The sequence below is a fragment of the Hibiscus syriacus genome, unplaced genomic scaffold, assembly GCF_006381635.1.
Source record: "Hibiscus syriacus cultivar Baekdansim isolate YM2019G1 unplaced genomic scaffold, ASM638163v2 tig00112217_pilon, whole genome shotgun sequence".
In the NCBI taxonomy this organism is placed as follows: Eukaryota; Viridiplantae; Streptophyta; class Magnoliopsida; order Malvales; family Malvaceae; genus Hibiscus; species Hibiscus syriacus.
Genome location: NW_024063270.1, coordinates 1,432,599 through 1,456,374, shown reverse-complemented (window position 1 = coordinate 1,456,374; position 23,776 = coordinate 1,432,599). Strand labels below are relative to the sequence as shown.

At 32.0% G+C, this 23,776-nt stretch overlaps 1 protein-coding gene and 1 pseudogene across 1 annotated transcript; one reads left to right on the top strand and one right to left on the bottom strand.

Annotated features, from left to right (window-relative positions):
* Window positions 1-15,156: 15,156 nt before the first annotated feature.
* Window positions 15,157-16,089, bottom strand: LOC120175926 (annotated as a pseudogene).
* Window positions 16,090-20,686: 4,597 nt separating this feature from the next.
* Window positions 20,687-22,337, top strand: LOC120175886 (glutamyl-tRNA reductase 1, chloroplastic-like). Its single transcript, XM_039182433.1, has 2 exons — window positions 20,687-20,693; window positions 20,851-22,337. Exons 1-2 carry the CDS (start codon window positions 20,687-20,689, stop codon window positions 21,996-21,998), a joined length of 1,155 nt encoding a protein of 384 aa, XP_039038364.1. The 3' UTR covers window positions 21,999-22,337.
* The last annotated feature ends 1,439 nt before the right edge of the window (window positions 22,338-23,776 follow it).

Sequence of the window (23,776 nt, the reverse complement as noted above, 5' to 3'; positions counted from 1 at the left end):
ATCCCATTTATAACGATGTTAGCGAATAAACGACGAAATGACTAAAAAACTTAATGTTTTAAGTTTAACGAGAAAAATAAAAAAATTTAAAGTACAACGAGCGAGAGAGTAAAATTTAGTTGTGAAATTTGTAATTTACCCTTTAAAAATCTTGAAAATTGCAACTTAAAATTATTATACTAATGATAATATTAAGTTAGATCACCTTATGATTTATGAACAGATCTAATATTTACACGTATTGTTTAAATTGATACTAAAACAAACAATAAAAGGGTAAACTACATAAACTATATCATTTTTATTTTGTTTTGATACTCAAATATTTTTTTCTTTCTAAATCATACCTACATTTAGTTGAAGATTTTATTTTGATAACCGTCATTAAAAAGTAAATAATGATATCAATATGTCACCATAAGATAATATCATATCATCATTAAATATAAAATAAAAATGTCATGTCAGTCATTTTATTAGTTTTTCAATGACAAATACCAAATCAAAATTCTAAATAAAACATATTAAGTACGATTTTAGAAACAAAAGTATGAACACCAAAATAGAATAAAAATAATAGTTTATATACCAAACTGTAGTTTACCCATAATAGAAAAAAGGTTTGGGAATTATTAAAGATAAACATACGAATATAATTGAGAGTAGTGAAAGTCAGTCCAGTCCATAAATGCAGACCATGCAGTAAATTTATTTTTGATTTAAGGAAGAGGGAGATAATTAGAATAAAAATGGTTATTTTAAGAAAATGTTGGTCAACAACCTCACTTGAATGCTCCACACCACCACACTGATAAAGGAAAGCAGTAGTTATTTTGATATTCTATAGTTTAATATATTTGAACCACATGTTTTCCTTTTTATTGTCCTAATGAGGCTTTAGGAGCATTAATTAGAAAGCAAAGGGACTTGTTAAAAATCTAAGTAAATTTGGGAGAATGTGTCACAGTAACGAAGGTGAGCAGGTCTTTATCAGGGTCATCAATTGCAATGAGGAACCCTAACCAAACCCATCCCTATAGCTCAGACCTCTAGGCCCTAGGCTTACCCACATAATCAGGAAAATTTTAAAATTTTATAATTATCCAACTAAAGTCATTTTTATTTATTTAATTTTGATCAATTATTTTATGAACTTATCAAATGATTTTAGTGGTGAATTACACTGATCATAATTGAAATGTATTTTTCTCTCTTCTTTCATTCAATATACTTTAAATCAATTTAATTTTCTCATTGAATTTAACATAATTAACATTTTTGGTCACTAAGTCGTTTTCTCACTAAACGACATTATAAATGAGTTATTATATGTAAAATGGCGTCGTTCTGGTGAAAAATTTCTTTTTCTAAAACGGCATTGTTTTAACGCCAGTAATATTTAACGGTTGAGTGACCAAAAATGCTAAATTGAACGGATTTAAAGTACAGTGAGTGAAATAGGAGAGAGTAAAATTCAGTGATGATCGGTTTAATTTACCCAAGAAAATAAACAAAAAATATCAGAGGTCATTGTACTTTTGAAGAAAAAATAAAGAAATTTAGCCATTATATTATTTTTCTCTCTCAATGTGGCCCTCCAACTTACAAAACAACCTAGTTGGTCATTTGACCAACGTTTTTCATCGTTTGATCATTACGGTGTTGACGTGACTGCCCACAGTACTGATATGACATTTTATCAGTCATGTTTAAGTTACTAATTTAGCCAATCTGCCATGTTATCCGTCTCGTTATCAATCTTCGTAGAATGTCACGTAAACACTATAGATCGCCACGTCAGCACCGTAACAGTTAATCATGAAAAAAATTTATCAAAGGGCTACATTAAACTTATTTTTTGAGTTTGAGGATCACATTAAAAGAAAAAATAATATGATGGTCGTATTGATTTTTTAAAAAATATAAGGACCTTTAATGCCTTTTTACCAAAGAAATATTATTTTTCCTATATATCTTGAGTTCGAGCAATTGTATTTATAAAGTATATACATTACTAATAATTAAAAATATTAAAAATATATATTACTGTAACACCCTTAAATCGATACAGATGACCCGATCCGATCCAAGGAGTCACATTAGGGCCACCGGAGCGACCCACAATAAAAATCCAGGAGAAATTAAATTTTTGTTAAAACATGTAAAGTCATAAAACAAATTATAAGTAAAATACAAGTTCAGAAAACCATTTATATATTACAAACATAATTAAAATCATACAAGTTCCAGACTCAGTATAAAAATCAAATATGACCTACATGCCCCCTAATTACACTTGTACCGTACTCTGTAAAGTCGATACTTGCACTGGATCGATATTTTCACCTGAAATTGTGAGTAAAAGAGTTAGCTTTGGGAAACCAGTAATATAAAACAACCAAACGATAATGAATGACATGCAGATAAATGAAAAACATAAAATTTCTTTTATCTGTTCATGCATCTACAAGTTTTCGTCAGGAGTTGAGGTTTCACTGATATTTCTTTAGGTAATATACAAGTAGCTTATAGCTCAATGGAAACATTCAGAACACCATGTTCAGAGATTGAAACATATATCTATTGTGTTCCCTCAAAACCAATATAAAATGAAATCATAGTTTATAAACAATAGTAATCTATCTCAATAAAACAAGCTTTTAAAATCACTATAGTACCCTCCATCCGAAAAATCTATGTGAAATTTCTCAGGACATCATCCATAAGGACTTACCCTAAACCTCTAGGATCTAAGAATCCAATATGAATGATCAGATCATAAAGGATTTATCAACTAGTTGAACCTTAGAGACTCCAAAATCCAACCCAATCAATACCCCAATAAAACAATTTCAAATAAAACCAATAATATTAGAAAACAAAAATCATAAGTTGGGTTTTTATTTAAAGTACAGAGTTTCCCTCAAACCGTACACCAAATGCTCTACCCTAGTACATACATCCATAAGGACTTACCCTAAACCCTTACGATCTAAGAGTCCAATATGAATGATCAAAATAGAAATGATTTACCAGCTAATTGAACCTCAGAGTCTCCAGACACCTACACTGATAGTACCCTAATAAAATAGATCAGATAGCAGACAGTAATATAAAAAATCATGAACTAATTGTACCTTGTATCAAAAATCAAAAACCATGTATCAGAAATTTTACTTTATATAAATCAGAGAAAACATTTTTGTCAATAGGGAAAATACTAGAGGATCCATATATTTTTCAAAGGCGCTTGAAAATTATAAGTAATATAAAATATGAACTTACGCAAAATTGATTGGATTTTAAGATCGAGGTCCATATTAAAAAGGGTTCGATTACTAACAAATATAAGCAGACATTCAGGAATCCATACTTCAGGACCATTTAGGATTTCAGGTGCATCAGAAAGGTATTTATGAATCTTGACATCAAAATAAATTAAGATTTTAGATATAACAAGAGCGATTCCATTATTTAGGACATCATAGGAATTTCGAACACTTTGATTTCTAGTGGATTCTTAGCAATTTAATCTAATAAGGGTGAAATAATGATTTACGGTATTCAAGATTCATGTATATCAATATATCTGATCAACTCGAACTGAATAAATCCCAACACTACGATACTTGTCAATCACTCGAATCGATACACTTCAAGAATATTTACAAATTAATACTGACAGCACTAGTCGAACTGATCATCTTCATTAACATCATTGAACGAATCTTGAGGAACTGTATGTATTTTGATGATATTTGTTTTATTTATGTATTGCAACAGTCTCTAAGATTATCAACATACTTGGGTCATCTCCATAACCTTTAGGGGTCATTAAAATATTTAATGCTTCACTGATACTTTTAAAACTTGTCTACAAACATTTTCTTAAACCACATCATTAGGGTATTTGGGTCATTTCAACACTCGGGGTTATTTTAGTCATTCTCTTTCTATTCATTCTTATCATATAATTAAACCATGTCGAACCATTCAGACATAATTGATACCTTGGTTGGTTTAGTTTTAATGTGTTTGCTTAGGAACATAACTCTAAGTATGCTTTCCAGGGTTGTTTTCTACTTTGGGTATAATTCTCGTCTTTTTACATCATAAGGGTATTTTCATAATTTTACCTAATATGAGTATTTTCATAATTTTACCTAATATGAGTATTTTCATATTTTTTTTCCAAGTATTTTCAACATTTAACCATTTTACAAAAGAAACCAGAGTTTACAGAATCTTAGGTTACTTGAATTACCAATTAACCATTGATCATTTTCATTCATGGAATTATCAATTATCAACTAGTACGATAAATCATTCAAAATGTAGTAAAATATTACCTCGATTTTTTAATCACACTAATCGACTAATTAAACTCCATTGGTCTCCCTTGAAATTAAATTCGACATCCCAAAAAGTCTCGAATACATAGAAAAATAGATTACGTCAGAAGCATAACTTAAACGTGAAACTTCGTATCAAATCGGGAGATAAAATGTCAAAAAATTAGCTTACTGGGTTTGAATTTGGTGAAACAGACTTCGGATTTGGACTCAGGGCGTCGATAAACATAAAATATGAGTTTTCAAAATTTTTAACTTTTTGGTCACAGTCAACGGTTAACGGGTCAACAGTCAAGGTTAAAGTCAACGATCAATGATCAGGTTAACGGGTCGACATGTTTGATTGATTTGAGTAAACTCGGTGGGTTAAATCATGAGTTGATTCGGCTGACTCGATCAACTCGGTCTGAGTTGACTCAGTTTTGGAAAATTCGACTGAATGATAAGCCCCACGCGTGGTGGAGGTGCGGGGCGGGGCGTGTGACAGGTGTCGGGGATGTGAACGACGAATGATTAACTGGAAAAGCACCAAACACCAAAATAAACTAAAAATCATCCAATATCAAGCCAAAATATTGATGAAAAATGTAAAATAACATAACCAAAAGCTTACCAAACGTCCACTAGAAAAACAACGACGATAATGAGCAACATTGGTCGGTTTTTTTTTTCAGAATTGAGGGTGGGGCTCAGGAGATGCGACTGTGAGGTAAAACGATGATAGGATCGACAAAAAATCACCGAAACTGCGGCGATATTCTTTATTTTCTGATGGAGTTTTGAACGTTGATCCACGACAAATGGTGGCTGTAACATCCTCAATACCGGGTTAGTGATTGTATTGAAAAACTTCATAAATTGGTGATTTAAGTAGGATAATTGAATAGTTTAATGACTTATTGGAAATATATGATGAAAGATGACTAGTAATTATTGAGTGAATTAAAGGGTAAAATGGTAATTTGACAAGTAAGATTTTTATTTTTTCCTTTATAAGATAAAGGAACTACGTGGAAAAAGAGGATATTTCTTCATAGTTCTCTTCTTCTCCTTTCTTCTTCTTCACGTGAAAGCCAAGAGCAAAGATGAGTTCATGGTTATTTAATTCCTTGATGAATTCAAGGTTGGGTTATGATCATTAGATGATAGAAAAGCTTAAGGAAAGCTTAAGTTAGGTTTTAAACAAAGAATGAAAGAGTTATGGGAGATTAAAGATTTGGAGTTTTTGAATGAATTTTTTGGAAAAGAGTTGATAAGTAGAATTTGAAGTTAAATTTGACTTGTCAATAGTTGAATTAAGAGATTTGAGTGATAGAATTGGATTTAAAACATGTTGAAAATTTAGTTTAATCCTTGAATTCTATGTGGTGGATAGAATTTTAAGGTTTAAGATATGATTAATGAGTAGAAATGGGTTTAAGCATGTGTATATGAATTATGAATATGTAAAGGGTTGAAACACGAGGTATTTATGAGAAATTGAGTGAATTTTCGTGCTTAAAATGTGATTCTGGGCTAGGGGTATCGGTGTCCATTCAACTGGTATCGATACCTTCTCAAACGAAAAATCACAGAATGCAATGAGGGTACCGATACCCTAATAAGGGTTACAATACCCTAATAAGGGTATCGATACTCCCTAAAGGAAAAAGTGAATTATAGTTCAATAAATTGGTTTAAGTTATTAGCATCGAATTATAAGGTTAGACTTCTGATAATCGTTTTGGAAATTATATTTTTGTAGATACATAGGCTAAACAAGTTCCAGAACATTTGGCTAGTAAGGTCGATGGAGGGAAAGATAAGAGATCGGTAATGACTAGTGAGGCCAGGTGAGTGCATATTACTGTAATATATAATGTTTAATGGAAAAAAAGACTTGATACATGTCTATTTTCGATAGTAAAATGCATGAATTCATAGATAGAAATATGTATTCGTTATGGTTCCTATGTGTACATGGGTATATGTGGTGACAGGTTATTGTGTATGTTGTATGATTTATGTACAAATATATGTTAGTGCGATAAGTCATGTGGAATAGTACAAATGATCTATATTATTATATAAGATCATGAAATAAGTTATATGATAGGGACACAAGGAGTTGTATGAACATATGATAGGTGACCATACATGTTACATACTATATGTGATCAATTATAAGAATCATTATAATAGAATTATATGACTAACTGAGAAGTGATATGAGTTAAATAAGATTATATTATATAATAATATGAGAACAATGTATTAGTAAAGAGACTTGAGTATCAATGATGATGTCAAACTTTAAGATAAGAGATATAAGAAAGATTTATATATATGCAATAATATGGAAAAGTGAACTAAATTCATTGATATTGAACCCTATGAGTATAAGTATATGTGATATGTGACATATGAATGTGATATCATATGAAAATAAGTAATATGTTTATATGATCACAAGACATGAGATATACGAAAGAGAAAGTATATGTGATACGTGAAAGTGAATCATATGTCTATATGAATATGGGAAAGGATATGAAAGAGAATGCCCATGTTATGCGAAATGAGAGCTAGATGTATAATTGGAATGCCAAGAGTCGAGGGTTACATATGTCTTTCGAGACATATGGATAGTTTACCTATGTCCTTCAGGACATATGGACATGATTACCTATGTCCTTCGGGATATATATACAGTGTTACCTATGTTCCTTGGAACATATGGATAGTGGTCCTTCGGGACATATAGAGGTCCTTCGGGACAAATTTCACATGCCCCTAGTGAGACCCCATACGAGTTGTGGTGACAACATAGTGCACAACCTCAATAGACTCATATATCTATAGTTCTCACATATGTACATGGGCTAATAAAGAGATAACTCTGAATACAATGTATGTAATATGTATATCTATGATGTGTAATATGAATTGTATGATATGATAGATATATAAGTTATGGGTTATTGCATATGTTATATGATATACATGAATATATGTTGATGTATATGTGAATGAATATAAATGACTTATATGATGATATAAGAATCTGTTATGAGATATATAATATGAATGTAAGAGACCAGAGGAATAAAGAGATAAGAGATATAAAGGATAATAATATAAGAGTATGATAAATACGTAAACGATGATATGTGTATATAGGTAAATGTTACATAAAAGAATATATGAGTTGGTATGAAGTAACATATACATGTATTTATGTACTGATGAATAACGTGTTAGACAATTTAGAATAATTATATGAAATGTGCATATTAGGAATTAGTATAGAAATAATATGGATATAAATATGTGTGTTATGCTTGTATATAATATGTTAGTAGAAGTTGTTCATGCATGATTACGAGTGAGAGTTCTATTATATGTTTTATGCCTCACTAAGTCATCGACTTAGCGTGTGAATGTTTCATACGTAGGTTTCGTAAAGCAGGAAGAGAAGCTAAAAGGAGCAAGACAGATCAATATCTCCCTTACAAAGTTTTAGATCAGAAAAGAGACGTTTTAGATGTATTTGGTTATATTAAATATAGTTGGCATACACTAAGTGATTGAATTGAACATGCTCTGATAGGTTTTGTAAAACTAAACAATTTAATTTATGTAAAATAACGATTTTTATTTAATGAAATTTTAGATTTTCATGATTTTTTTTATAAAAGATAAGTTTTAAAAAGTCAATATGACACCTTATACTCGTATTCAGGTTAGATACGGGTTAGGGGTGTTACAGTGGCATTTTACGAAGCGGGGTTAGCTTGGGTTCGGTCGGATGAGGGAGGGATTTTCAAAGGTGGTGATGGTGACGCACACCGACAGACGGTACCTAAGATCGAAGTTGAGGAGCTCGAATGCCCTTATTTTTTGAACGGTCTTTCACCAATTTATGACAACCATCAATCGTTTTAGGTAAATGGCGGTGAGATTAAGGTCACAAGAAGTCGTTGAAGCGATTGGGGGTGATGATGTCGAGCACGACATTCGAACGATGATGCTTCTCTCGTGGAAGCAACGAGGAAACCTTAAACTTTTAGGGGGAATGTAAGATTACCAGTGAGAATGTAAGATTACCAGGGGGAATGTAAGATTACCAGTGAATAGGATTACTGGGAATGTTGTATTTTGTGTTTGGTTGGTTTAGCAGGAATGTAAGATTATCGTGTTTGGTTAAAGGAATAAAAGATTATTGGAATGTATATTTGACCAAATTGTCCTTATTATATATTTGTTTTTTAACAAGTTGGAAAATATTTATATATTTTCTTTAAAAAATTTAAATTCATAAAATTTATATATATATATATTTTTTACAAAATTGAAAATATAAAAAGATTTAATGAAAGGGTAAAATTTTATTTTAACCTCTGAAATTCATATAAAATTTTAATTTTAATTTTTTTGTAAATCTAAAATAGTTTAAGGATAAATTTGTAATTTAACCTTCGTAGAATTTTTATTATTTAATGACAGAAATATGATATTTTTGAAGAAAAAAAATTAAGGGCATTTTAGTCCAAAACACCAGTAATCCAACAATACATAAGGAAAGGGAGGTAATGACATTCTCGGTAATATACCTAAAAAAACTACTATTGGTAATAAAATATTACCAGGAATGAGATTCCTGGCCAACCAAACATGAGAATGTGGATTCGATTCTCTTGGGAATCCCACATTCATTGATCCAAACACCCCTTAGGGTGCGTTTGGTTCACGGAATGTAAGATTACCAGCGGGAATAAAAGATTACCAGGGAATAGGATTACTAGGAATGTTGTATTTTGTGTTTGGTTGGTTTAGCAGGAATGTAAGATTGCCGTGTTTGGTTAAAGGAATAAAAGATTATTGGAATGTATATTTAACCAAATTGTTCTTATTATATATTTGGTTTGTTAACAAGTTGGAAAATATTTATATATTTTCTTTAAAAAATTTAAATTCATAAAATTTATATAATTTTTTACAAAATTGAAAATATAAAAAGGTTTAATAAAAGGGTAAAATTTTATTTTAACCTCCGAACTTCATATAAAATTTTGATTATAGATTTTTTTTTGTAAATCTAAAATAGTTTAAGTATAAATTTGTAATTCAACCTTCGTTGAATTTTTATTATTCAATGACAGAATAAGGATATTTTTTATAGAAAAAAATTTAAGGGCATTTTAGTCCAAAACGACGGTAATCTAACAATACCTAAGGAAATGGAGATAATGACATTATCGATAATATACCCAAAAAATTCACTATTAGTAATATAAGATTACCGGGAATAACATTCCGAGTCAACTAAACAGTGGAATGTGAATTCCATTCCCATGAGAATCTCACATTTCCCCAACCAAACACACCCTTAAGGCTTTGGCTCCATCCAAAGTGTATTAGGGATCTAAAATTTTAATATCTGATATCAAAAGCTTTAAAAAATATTTATATCCTAAATAGTAGCCCAGTGTGATTGCTAAGGCATGGGCAGGCATACTTTAAGACGTGGGTTCAAACCTCATCAACTATAGTATTCAAATTTTCACCATTTTTTTCAGCTGATGGGGATGGGTGAATTCGATTATAGGTCCCTGGACTTTTAGAAATCTCAAAAATTGCCTTAACGTATCCAAAATCTTACAAGTTGGCCCCCAAAAATAATTAAATAATTTCAAATTAAAAACAAGTGAAAATTGGGGTGTTACAATTACTTTATAATCACGTTAAACTCTTAAAAAATTTAACTCATTTAATATAACATATAATATTTCTTCTGAATTTCTTTTACAAATCACGTATTAATAAATCTATATCTATTAAGGCTTTCATAGGTTCAAGAAAATCTTCAAATCTTAAGTCCTCAGGTCCAGAATAGTACACTTTTTTTCTTAATCTCATCATCGATAAGGTTTATTACATGATGATGGTCAAATTTATTTATTTTATCGAAAAATAAAACACAAATAGCAAGAGAAATTACATAAATTATAATGCAAAGCTAGAAAAGGACTTCCTTTCTTTCTCTCTCAAAGTCTAGAATTATTGTTTATCATCTTCTTCAATATGTTTTTCTTTTCTTTTACATCTACAATATCATCTTATATGATTTTTTTTATCTAAATTAGAAAAATGAAATGTTTGAAACCAATATAACCATAATTTTTTCATCTATAATAATTTAGAATAAAAATATTTTTCTAGTTAATTATTATCAAATTTTATTAGTTTTCAATTACATTTTAACATGTTTATAATAATATTTTCTTTTGGATATTATCTGATAAATGATTTCATGGCTACTAGTGCTTTTAAACTTCGGGTGTATGTTTCCTTTATTGGTCTTATTATAGGTTTTTCACTGCACGTGACGTTGGTGTGATCCGTTTCTTAAAGGATATCATAACTATCTGTATTTTTAGATTCTCAGTGCGAGTTTCTTCCATTGGTCTTCTTCTTGGAATGTGGTTCTTCGGGATTTCATGGTTGCTTGTTCCTTATTCCTTTGTTTGTTTGCATTTTACATTCTGTTGGTTCTTGGATATACATGACAGACAAGAGTGTGGTTAAAGGAAAATTCGTTTTTCATTTGTTCACTTTGGACATTCTTCAAATTTTTCTCCTCTATATCTAATGCTTTGTGATGTCGGAGTGATTCATCTCTGTATGTTGTAGCCACAATTGTTCACGCTCTAACTCGTCAAACTGTCACTGGTCGATCACTGTTTTATTTTATTTACGATGATTCTGAATGTATTTTTCATGTATGCATATGACAAGACGTTGTTGATAATGTTTTATTTGATCAAAGAACTTAGTTCTACATGAAAAAAATGTTTAAACACATATAATATATAAAATATAAATTTTGTTATTAAAAATATTTATATTTTAATAAAAAAAGGTGATGTTTTGGTGACTTTAATGTTTTGCGTCAGCCCCTCACCAACCGCGCTAAGATTGGTTCATTATTAGAGCGGTGTTCATTTGGGCGCTCACTCTAGTTCCGGTAAATGGGCACCTCAAGCTTCATGATTATCTTGGTCAAATTCCTCCATTAGTCCCTGTAACGTTTAATTAAGTTTGAGGTTCGGTCTTGGTCAAATTCCTTGGTTAGTCTCTGTAATATGCATATTTTATGAATTTGACAAATATACACACACACACACTTTAATTTAGTCTATTTTAATCTCATATTTTTAAAATTTAAGATTTCAATCATGATTCAAATAATACATGAACAACATGATTAAATTATAGAGACCTATTTAATAGTAAAATTTTAAAATAGATACTAAATCCATAATCAAGACATAATACAAGGATTAATAATTGAATTTGATCAAATAAATTTCACAGTTATTATTTAAATATGGGGGGTGTAAATGAATCAGGTTTTTATATCATATGAGTCTCCTAGACATCTAATTATATTTTTTATCTTGGCTTAATATCACAATAAGTTCCCAAACTAGATCAAAAATCTCGAATATGTGTCTAAACTATTTTTTGACTCACCTCGATGTCTAACGCTACAAATGTTATCACTTTAGGTGCCTAACGTTATAAATATTATCCCTTTAACTGTCTCGATTGTAACGACTATTAAAAAATCGTGTCAATATCCGATAATTTTAGAATTTTATTTAAAAAACTTTAAATTTTTTTTTTTGAAAAAAGTCTCATTTTTTATGAAAATATAAAAAACCTCAAACTCTTAAAATCTTTTATTCTAATCCCAATATCTCCAACCTTCGATCATCTCTGCCACCCATTCGCCAACGACCGGCCACCTATACGTCATTGACCACCCAATGACCGATCACAACTCTTACTATCATCCTAAAACTCAAAAGTCTCAAATCCCTAAATTTAAATTTCTAATCCGTAAAATCTTAAATACTCAATCCTTCAAATTAAATCGTGATAATCAATCATTTCACTAACCGTGGCAGTCAACCATTTGCTCGGACGTTTGGCCATGGAAGGAGGGAGCAAGGGGATGGGAGTGGGGAGGGAGAGGGGGCTCGCGGGGGTTTGGCTATTTTTTCTAATAATATTTTTATTTTGGCTTAATATCAAAATAAGTGTCCAAACTATACCAAAAATCTTGAATAAGTGTATAAATTATTTTTTGACCTATTCAGGCGCATAATGTTAAGAAAAATAAAAATTTTCAAAATTCTAATATTGTGACATGTCTCACTTAATAGGTTTTATAACGGCCGCTATGACAAAGACACCTAAAGTGATAACATTTGTAATATGAGACACCTAAAGTGATAACGTTTGTAATATTAGACTCCTAAAATGGTAACGTTTGTAACATTAGACATCTGGATAAGTCAAAAAATAGTTTATGCACCTATTCGAGATTTCTGGTATAGTTTGGGCACTTATTTTGGTATTAAGACTTTTATATTTTCATTTGTAAGTAAAAAATGGTGAAATTATAATACTAGTCCTTAAGCATTTTAGGTTTCACCAATTTAAACCATAAGTTTACCATGTATTCATTTTAGTTTATATTTTCACCAATATTTAAAATATAAAGAAATAAAAGGATAATAAGGTAAACAAACTTATAAATTAGTTAATAAATAAATTTATAAACAAATTAATAAATAAAATTGTTTGTGAACATAAATACACTCAATACAGGTCTGTTCCCTTTCAACATTGTGTTTAGCTTTTTTGTTTCCCTTTCGATTCGTTTCAGTGTGCCTTACCACAGGCTGGCAACCATTGCTTCTTGGGAAGAAAAAGGCCTTCAAAATTTATGGATTTATTGGGAGGAAAATATATTCGTTGAAGTTTTTATTTCAAAAGACAAAGATACTCCTACTTTTGTCGTTAAACCAAAAAAAAAAAAAAAAACAAATTGCAAAAGACAAAGATGCGAGGACAGACAGTGAAAGGGAGCGCGTGGGGGTAGAGTGACACAGGCGTGTGCGGCAGAGAAATGGGAGTAACAAAGGTGGGGCGCACATGACTTAAGTAAAGTCTGCAGGACACCCACACAGACCCTCGACTTTTACGCCGGTGGCTGCTGCAGCTGCTTTTCTTTTTCTCTGCCCTTCGTCTCAGCCTTTCATCGTACTTTAAGTCTTGTCAATCATCCCCGCACGCGCCTTCAAGCTCGTTTCTGTTCCCACGCTCTGCCTCTTTCCTACCGTACACGTGTCTGGACCCTCGACTCTCGTCGTCCGATGGGGGGTAGTGTCGGCATTTCAAGTTGTGGTCTCTAAGTAACTTTCTCTTTCACGGTTTGGTTCTGTTGGTTAGATTTTAGATTTTCACTAAACTGACTCCCATCCAAAGACGTTGTGGCACACGTGGCGTAACATAAGTGGTGTAACAGGACCCACATGAGACTTGCCAAAAGGAACTAGACCGGTCTTTGTCGGATCAGAAGTTGTCGGTTAACCCGCTTCAGGTTAACTCATTTAGCCCTACTGTACTGTGAACTCTCTTTACATCAATTTGATCGTACGGCTAGGAAGCACCCAAAACTGCACTTGAATTCAAGCTTCGGGTTATTAGGACCGGTTCGTACCAGTTGAGTTCTCAGAGTGAATTTATAAATATTGATTCGATTCAAATTTTCATCCAATAAATACCGCAAAACGGTGCCGTTCGCATGAAATCTGTAAAATCCAAGTACACTGCTAGTTTTAACGTTCTAGTATAAGAAAACTTCTGCTGAGTTGTGACCATATCGAAGGACATATCAGCAGTGCATATATATATATAACATAATTAATTGTCTACTTGACATATGAAATTCTAAAGATATCTAAAATATATATTAATTTAAAATTTTAGACGAATGATTACTCCCACTCGCCACCTTCGGTCCATCCCTTTTAAATTTCAACTAACTTTGTTGTTATTTTTTAAGAATTCCAAGTTTCAGCCAATTGTTTAGATTCATCCAAAACAGGCCATTTGGGAACCATCATTCTTACAATTTAGGCCCAAAGCTCTGTCTGTTTCATCAGATTTAAAACGGTTAGAAAATAATATTTCAATAATAGGTAAAATACACAAATGATCCCCAACTATAGGATATTACTTTTATTAGGTTCCTTGACTATTAAAAGTCTAAAAATCTTTTTGACTATATAATGCTGTTCTAAATCCATCGACTATTAAAAATTACAAAATAGTCACCAAACTATTCATTATATTCCAAACTCATCATTTATCGTTAAAAAAATGACGGTGGTCTAAACTGGACGTTAACATGATGACTGAGATATGATAGTCATTTAAGATTTTGGGATCAAATTCTATCATATCATAGTCAGTAGGTCAATATTCAGCTCAAGATACCATCAATTTTTTATCTAAAAAGGACGAGTTTAGAACATAATGAATAGTATGATGATCATTTTATAACTTTTATTAAGTGAACGACTCAACAAAACAACACTCTATGGTCGAAGCACCATTTTATACTTTTAATAGTCGAAGGATTTAATAATGCCATATCTTATAGTTGGGATACTTTTATACTTCATCCTTTAATTATTAATTTTTTGAAAATTATAAAATGATATTTAAATTTAGAAAATCATTAAAAAATATAACTGATAAAATTTTAATGAGAAACTTTTAATAATTTATAATTATTTTGTAACAATCCGATTGAAAGATTTAAATGACCAAAAACAATTATTTAATCAAAATACAAAGACCTGATGTATATTTATTGGGAAAAAGAAACAAACGTATTAAGATCAAAGTTTATGAAAGCTTTAAACAGATACTTTATTAATTAATGCAGAATTACATTAAAAAAAACCTAAGGATAAACCTCAATGAGATTGAGAGGCCTCATACCAAACAAGGGATATATTTTGTAGTGAGTGAAAGCGGCAGCCATGAACAGATTTTGCCAGTCTTGTTCAGTTCTTTCTCTGCCGTTAACGGCAACCATCATCAACATGTCGAAGAACAGCTTGGCTTCAGTTAACTGACCTTCATTAGAATGACACTGCAGAAAGGATATACTGAAACAGATCGCCTGCAACAAAATTCAAGTTCCCAGTAGCGGCGGCCGGCGTGTTAGCCACAACGTGAGGGAGGTCAAACACGGTGCAGTTCAGTTGGGGATAAGCTTCTGATTTGATCCTGGCTTGCAGTCTTGAACAACCAGATTCATCATTCGAGAATCACTTTCCATGGCACCATGGAAAAGGGTTTTGAACTCCGGATCATGGTCCATGTACTCCCAAAACGTTTTCCCATTTGCAGCCTCGAATGGTCTCTCTTTCGTTCCTTGTGTCCAATCCCCCAAGAACTGCCATGGCATCATAATAGCAGGACTGAGCATTGACACAACAAAGGGTGATAAACAATTGATCTTTTATTTGACGAGTATATTGGAAAACCGTGTGCGGACATATGCTTCATGTTTTTCATCTTTATAGACTTTGGTTGTCGTAGCGAAGAATCCCTAGTGCATCAGCAGCAGCATCAGCCGATAAGTGAAGCTAGATTTGGCTTGATGGATACAAAGAGCCGAGAGGAGTTCGGATAGAGTGATGGGTTGGCCATGGTTGTGGATTGCATCAGGGATTCCAAGCTGAACAGCACACTTGAGAGACATTGAACTTATGTAGTTGAATATGTGTTTATATAAATGAGCTTGAGCTTCAAAGGATTCAACTACTTCTCGATCCATAAGCCACTGAATCCGTTTGCTTCTCAAAGGGATCTAGTTTTTTTAGTATCAGAAAATTGTCGAGAGAAAATTTGCAGGCGATAAGATTTACATAAAAGTTGCAAAGGGGCAAAGATGATTAAGCGGTTTGGCAGCTTGTTGGGCAGTAGTATGCTTTCATTAACTTCTCAGGATGGGTACTAGACCCAACTCGATGAGGCTCGATCCAACCCGATTTGATTGGGTAGATATTTTTAAAATTAAGTTTAGGTTAGGTCAGATCATATTTTAAAAAAAATATGTTCATGTTGGATCGAATTCAAATTTAGTGAAAAAATATTTAATATTACTTGACCTGAAAATAATCTAAATATTATATATATATAATTACAATAATAACCCTATATATTATTATCTTTAATTATATCTTTATTTTTATTAAATAAAAATAATATTTTTTTATAAATATATTTATTTCGAATTAGATCAATTAGGGTTTGAGATTTATCTCAAAAGATAAGGTTCAATTCAGATCGAATGAGATCATCCCTAAACTCGAATAGAATCAGATCTCAGGTGGAGAATATATATTTTTAAGTTAGATCAAATTGGCTGAAAATCGATGAGGGGTTCTCTATATCTTTTCCGTTTTTGATCTAAAATAATCTTCTTTCTCATGTTTTTTTCTTGTTTCTTTTTTCTTCTTCATAAAGAAACATTAGTCAATGGTCATTCTCTCATTAACTATGATTCTACGTTTAAATCAAAAGGAATGAATCGCTAATGATCCATGAGATAAATTTATTCTCTTCAATAATTTCAATATTAATCCTAATACTTTATGGATTTAAAGAGTCATTTTATTTTTAAATAAATTCAAATAAATAATACTACATTTATTTTATAATAACCCTGTAATTTTGTTGGGGGGTTTCTCACATATAACTCTTTCTCATCTGAGCAAATACATGCATGCATGTGTAGAGGGTTGAAAGGTTTGATATACATGGATTCGTTTATGCTTTAAAATTTGCAGATAAACACGTTAGAATCAAACCATAATAAATATGAAAAATAATTAGGATATAATCATGTCAAATCATCAAGAATAAAACACTAGATTTACGAAAGCATATATGAATTAATTAATAGGTTGAAATCTTTGAATATTTCTTTGGTTGTGATCTTCCAAGAAGATAAAGTTATCTTGAGTATAAACTCTCTGACGGAGATAAGCGAAAATATGAGATATCTATTTCTTGGGGACCATAACCCTTTTATATAGTTGGGTAACACCCTAATCCAGTTTGATCTGAAGATCAATGGATTACGACGTCACACGAGACCACCGAAGTGACTAATCCAAAAATTTTATTCCAAAAATGATTGTAAAACATGAGGTAAAATCCATCCCAAGTAAAATAAAATAAAAACATAATGATTCAAAATTTACAAAATATGTGGGGCTCCCAAATCATCCAGAATAAATACATCGAGTTTAAAATAAGAATAGAGTTACATTTGAATACAAAAGGATCTACAATAGTATATGTCCTCTAAAATAAATTAAGACGTATTATGGTGCCCCGACTGTGCTGGAATATCTGGTGACGATAACGATCTTCAGATTGCCTCTTAGAAAACTTGCACACAGAAACACATTCCGAACGCCGAGCTTACGAGCTCAGTGTCTCACTAATAACTGTACTATACTAGATAAATTCACTAGATGCACATGTTAGTGGCATATGTATAAAGACAGGAAAATATTGATTTAACATACTAAAGTAGGCACTATGGTGTGGCTGAGCGTTCTGCATCTCCTAGCTCACACACCCCTACAACCTTCCTAAATACCAACATGTATCTGGTGTAACACCCATTTCTTGTATAAGGTTTCGCACACAAGTCACATATATCACATGACTTTTAAAAACATTTTCTTATTTGTAAAACCCATAAAATTTTGTTTAAAAATAAAACAAAACATTTTAATATAATAATAAAACATTCTTTGTAACATATTACAAAAATTATAACTTTAATACATTCCAGAGCATTTTCATAAGTTCGAATACATGCCATCTAAGTTTCAAAAATAGAAATAATTGTCCTATAGTTACTGATGAGTCAACATTGGATTGATGATCTCTGTTGCACTCCTTACTCGGCTAGTCTTTGTCTTACATACGCGTGAAATCAACACACGCTAAGTATTTACTTAGTGAGGCATAATAATGTAAAGGAACTGCAATTCATACATAAGTATATCATGGCTATTGAAATACAAACTAAATTGTATACTTCATAAGAATTAGTTAAAACCATCTCAGTTAAATCATGTTTCTTTCAGATAGTCATCGAAACTATTCATAGTATGCCCATCATACCTATTTTTTTGTATATTTTTCCCAATTATCTTTTATTTTTCCAATGTATGTTAAATGAGAATGTAAGGTACATGCATTGCACCAAAGTGTCGAAATGGTCATTCACCTTTTATGAATACCATGAGTGGCACCTTTTATGCCATAATGAACCGTTATGCATTTAACAAAATCGATCGATAATCTTTCATACACAAAGTATGTCAAAATAGTAATTCACCTTTTATGAATATCATGGGTGGCACCTTTTATGCCGATAATGCACAATTATGCATTTAACAAAATCGATCGATAACTTTCATTAGTGCACATTTTATGCCGAAATGCACCTATGACTCTCAATGCACATACAATGGGCTTTTAAGTCAAATTCATAGATTTAGACCTTTATTTTACTAACATCGATAACCATTGCACAACAACAATATTCATCCATTCATTTTAGAGCAGTTCATACTCTAAAACTTATTCATAATATCATTCCCATACACGTTATGAAAATATACCAAAAAATTATAAAACATACATTTAACAAAAAATTCAAGGTTGATTCATCGCAAGTTTTTCTCCTTTCATATAAGTACAATAAATGCACTCACCTGATATGCCTCACTAGTATACTGTAATGATGTCTAACTACTCGGCAACTTTATTCTTGCCCTTTTACTTTCTTGACTCGGGAGCTTAGTTATGATCTATACAAGCATCCATTAAGTACACACACCATACAAACGTTAGTATACTCTCTAACATTTATACTTTTAATAATACTCACAAGTATTATTATATTCAATTTCTATAAAAAATTATCCTATTTTAAATTTTTCAGACTCAATAGTATCGGTACCCCTACCATGGTATCGATACTTCTATACTATGGTACCGATACTCCCTTCAATATCGATACAATTTCTGCATTCTGGAATCCATGGTATCGATACCCACATCAGTATCATACTAATTGCATCAATATCAATACTGTTCATCATAATTCTTCAAATTTAAACCTATAGTATCGATACCGTTCATCGTAATTCTTCAAAGTTAAACCTATAGTATCGATACTGTTCTTCTAGTATCGATACACTTACCCAAATTTTCAAATTTTTAGCTCATTTTCTCCCAAATTTCGCTAAATTCTCTTACTTTTACCTCCAAGAATACCCTTAAACTTAACATTACTTAACCCAACCAACTTTCTTTCATTTAGCTTCTTATAACATCTAAAATCTCCAACGAACATCCCAAACTAAGAATCACACTACTTTTTCATACATGTTTTTAATCACTTTTAAGGCTTCTAATCTCTTATTTACTTCTTTGACAAGTCAAATACACTTGTAAACCTCAATAAAAACTCATATTTCAACATATCACTAAAAAATCCAGTTTCTTCAATCTCAAATAAATCGTCCATATATTAGTTTTAATCATTTTTAAACCTTTTTTAAGCTTCACATCACTTAAGGTTTCAAGAACAAACCAAAAACAAAATGAAAAACTAGCTAAATGAAGCCTCACCTTTGGCTATGGAGGAGAGCACGGGAACACTGGAAGAAGGAGAAGAGAAGATGACTTAGATTGTTTTTCAACTTTCCCTTTTTTTTTTCTCTTCTTAAATACTCTAATTAAAATAACTCTTAAATCTATTTCCCTCTAAAGGACCAAAATGCCATTTCATTCTTCTATTCTTACTAATTGGTCTTAAACATAATTTCTAAATATTTTCTTATACTTTACTATTTTATTCATTTAAATTCCAAAAAATTTTAAATTATTTCAATATAGTCACTGACCCGATATTTAGGGTATTACATCTGGGGTGAGATCCAAAATTACATCAGAAACATACATCCGACCAACTTACTCCATCGAGTATTAGGGCATCTGTGCCCAGCTAGTGACTGATCCGATCCGATCTAAAATTTTAGATATTCGATCCATTTTTCAATTTTCAGATAATTCGGATCGGGTATCCAATTTTTTTTCGGATTATCAAATCAAATACAAATCAATAAAAATTCGTTTTCAAATTATCCAAAAACCTATTAAAAAACTGGGCTATATACGAAGATCGGAGACTCACCCCTTTATTTCCCAATTTCAACCCTTTTATTTCCCAATTCCAACCCCTCACCTTAGCTCATTTCTGAACTCCACGCCGACCCAGAGCATTAATCGATCTCATTGGTTTCCTTTTGTCCTCTACTATTCATCCCTCTCTCCTGATTTCAAAGGTAACTTATTTTATTCTTGAACTTTGCTACGTTTTCCGAGGGAAAATGATGAGTATGTGCTTGAGAACTAGGATGCATAGTATGGTTCAGTGTTTTGGATGAAGTTAAAGGTACAATATTTTTTTGATGAAAATATATAATATTATATGGATTCGATGATTTGTGATATTTACCTCTATGGAAACTTTTAAATTTAGTAGCAGTTTAAGAAACTGCAATTTGGTTGCAGACTAGTGGTATCCCAGTTTCAGAGATTTGTGAACACCAATTTTTGTTGTACAACAAGGATGCTACAAAACACATCTTTGAAGTATCTGCTGGTCTTGATTATCTTGTCCTTGGAGAAGGTCAAATTCTTGCACAAGTTAAACAAGTTGTCAAAGTTGGGCAAGGTGTTGTTGGCTTCGAAAGGAATGTTAGTGGGCTGTTCAAACATGCAATTACTGTTGGGAAAAGGGTTAGAACAGAGACTAACATTGTTGTTGGGTCTGTTTCTGTTAGCTCTGCTGCTGTTGAATTGGCTTTGATGAAGCTGCCTGAGTCTTCACATGCTGCTGCTCGAATGTTAGTTATTGGAGCAGGAAAGATGGGAAAGCTTATGATCAAGCACTTGGTGGCAAAAGGTTGCACCAAGATGGTTGTTAATAGAAGTGAGGAGAAAGTCGCAACAATCCGTGAGGAGATGAAAGGTGTTGAGATTATTTACAGACCCCTTACAGACATGCTCGCTTATTCAGCTGAAGTTGATGTGATCTTTACTAGTACTGCATCAGAAACTCCATTGTTTTTGAAAGAAAATGTCAAGGACTTCCCCCCTGTCAGCTCTAAAGTTGGTGGTTCAAGGCTCTTCGATGACATCTCCGTTCCACAAAATGTGGGATCATGTGTCTCAGATGTTAAAAGCACACGACTGTACAATGTCGATGACCTGAAGGAGGTTGTAACTGTTAATAAAGAGGACCGACTACGAAAAGCAATGAAAGCTCAGACTATTATTGCTGAGGAATCAAAACAGTTTGATGCGTGGAGGGATTCACTTGAAACCGTTCCGACCATCAAGAAGTTGAGAGCCTATGCAGAGAGAATTCGAGCTGCAGAGTTAGAGAAATGCTTATCAAAGATGGGGGAAAATATCCCAAAGAAGTCAATGAAGGTAGTGGATGATCTCAGCCGTGGAATTGTGAACAAACTTCTCCATGGTCCATTGCAGCACCTGAGATGTGATGGCAGTGACAGTCGAACTCTAAGTGAGACCCTTGAGAACATGCATGCACTTAACAGAATGTTCGGCCTCGAGACAGATATATCTCTTCTAGAACATAAAATTCAAGCCAAGGTGGAACAAAACCAAAAGTAAGTGTCGATGTAGAATATCCAACTTCCTAATGGTCAAATAAGAGGGTTACTTCCACAGGGTGTTATGAGTTTTCATCTGTTGTAGTTGTCGATTCGAAGTTCTTATGGGGTATATTTCAATTCGTTAATTTGTATAATTTAGACTCTTTTGTGTTTGAATCTCATTTGATCTTCACACTCAGACAACGTGCTTGTTGGTGGTCTTTTGGCTTTGTGGTGTGCACCGTGTGAAATGAGCTTGATCCGTCACATTCATCTTTAGAATGTATGATATCTATTTGAACAATATCAAGCATTGTAACTAATCACTACTTATTTTAATATAGAGCTGGAATTTTCTTCAAATGTATTTATTCAGATTTTTCTTAAGTGAACTTCACTGTTGATATGACCCAAAAAAGGGAAATGCAAATGGTAGGTACAAGTAAATATGAATATTTTAATTTCTGTTAATTTTTTAAAATTTTTGCAAAAAAAAAAAAAAAAAAATCGGATTCAGATCCAGATATTTGGATATCTGATTTTTTTGGTTCGGATACGAATCATTATTTTAGGTATCCGAAATTTTTGGATATCCAAAATTCAGATCGGATAATATCCGATATGCGATAATGCACACCCCTACTACTAAGGTTCTCAAATTTTATTAGAGTGTTATGTCTGATAATAAGGGTCATAATAAGGCCATAACATACTGAAAAACACCCAAATGTTGAATCTACCATGAAATTGCTTCCTAACTCATGCAAGCTAACAAACTCACCTAGTGATCTAGAATGTGGTAGAGTTGAGTTAGAAGTGAGTTACCTGAGTTTCCTAAGCTACTAGAAAACACTAAGCTCAACCAAGGGTGAGCTTCTCCTTTCCCTTGCACTTGGAGCTTTCTCAAACTTCTCTCACTAGACAAGAATTAAACACAATGATACTAACATTGTTGAGATGTAATACCCATAACCCGTATATGTCTAAATTACGAGTTATAGATGTCACATCAGCTCGACAAACATTCACTTAGCAAAATGCTTAAAATTTTGTTTCGTTTTTAAAACATATATATATATATATATATTCTACTCATGCATAAATACTGATTAAACTAATCTAGACAAAATAAATTGGTCCTAGTTTACTATTACAAACCATTTAAAAATAAATCCGATAAATAAAGCTACTGACATAATTATACATGCCACTAAAATTCAAAAGTAACATCCTAGATGTCTTAATGATACTGATGATATATATGACTTCCAAAACGATGTATGGGAGGCTCCTCACTGCATGTCCTTATCTATACAAAAACCTACGTATGAAAAACATCACGCTAAGAAAAACTTAGTGAGGCAACAATAAGCTAAGGTGAGATAAAACTTAGTGAGTCATAGATGTCACATCAACTTGAAGCACCATCGATCTGATCGAACACGTCATCAATCCTCGGAAGAGGGTACTTGTTCTTTATCGTCACTTTATTCAACTACCGATAGTTTATACATAACCACATCGATCCATCATTCTTTTTAACAAATAATACTAATGCATCCCACGGAGACACACTTGGTTTAATAAAACCTTGATCAAGTAACTCCTATAACTGAGCATTAAGCTCTCTAAGTTTCGTTGGAGCCATTCGATAAAGAGCCATCGAAATAAGCGCTGTACCTAGGAAAATATCAATATTAAACTTTACCACTCGATCAGGAGGTAATTCGGGTAATTCATTAGGAAAAATATCTGAAAATTCTTGAACCGTCGGAATATCTTCCAATTGAACTTCAG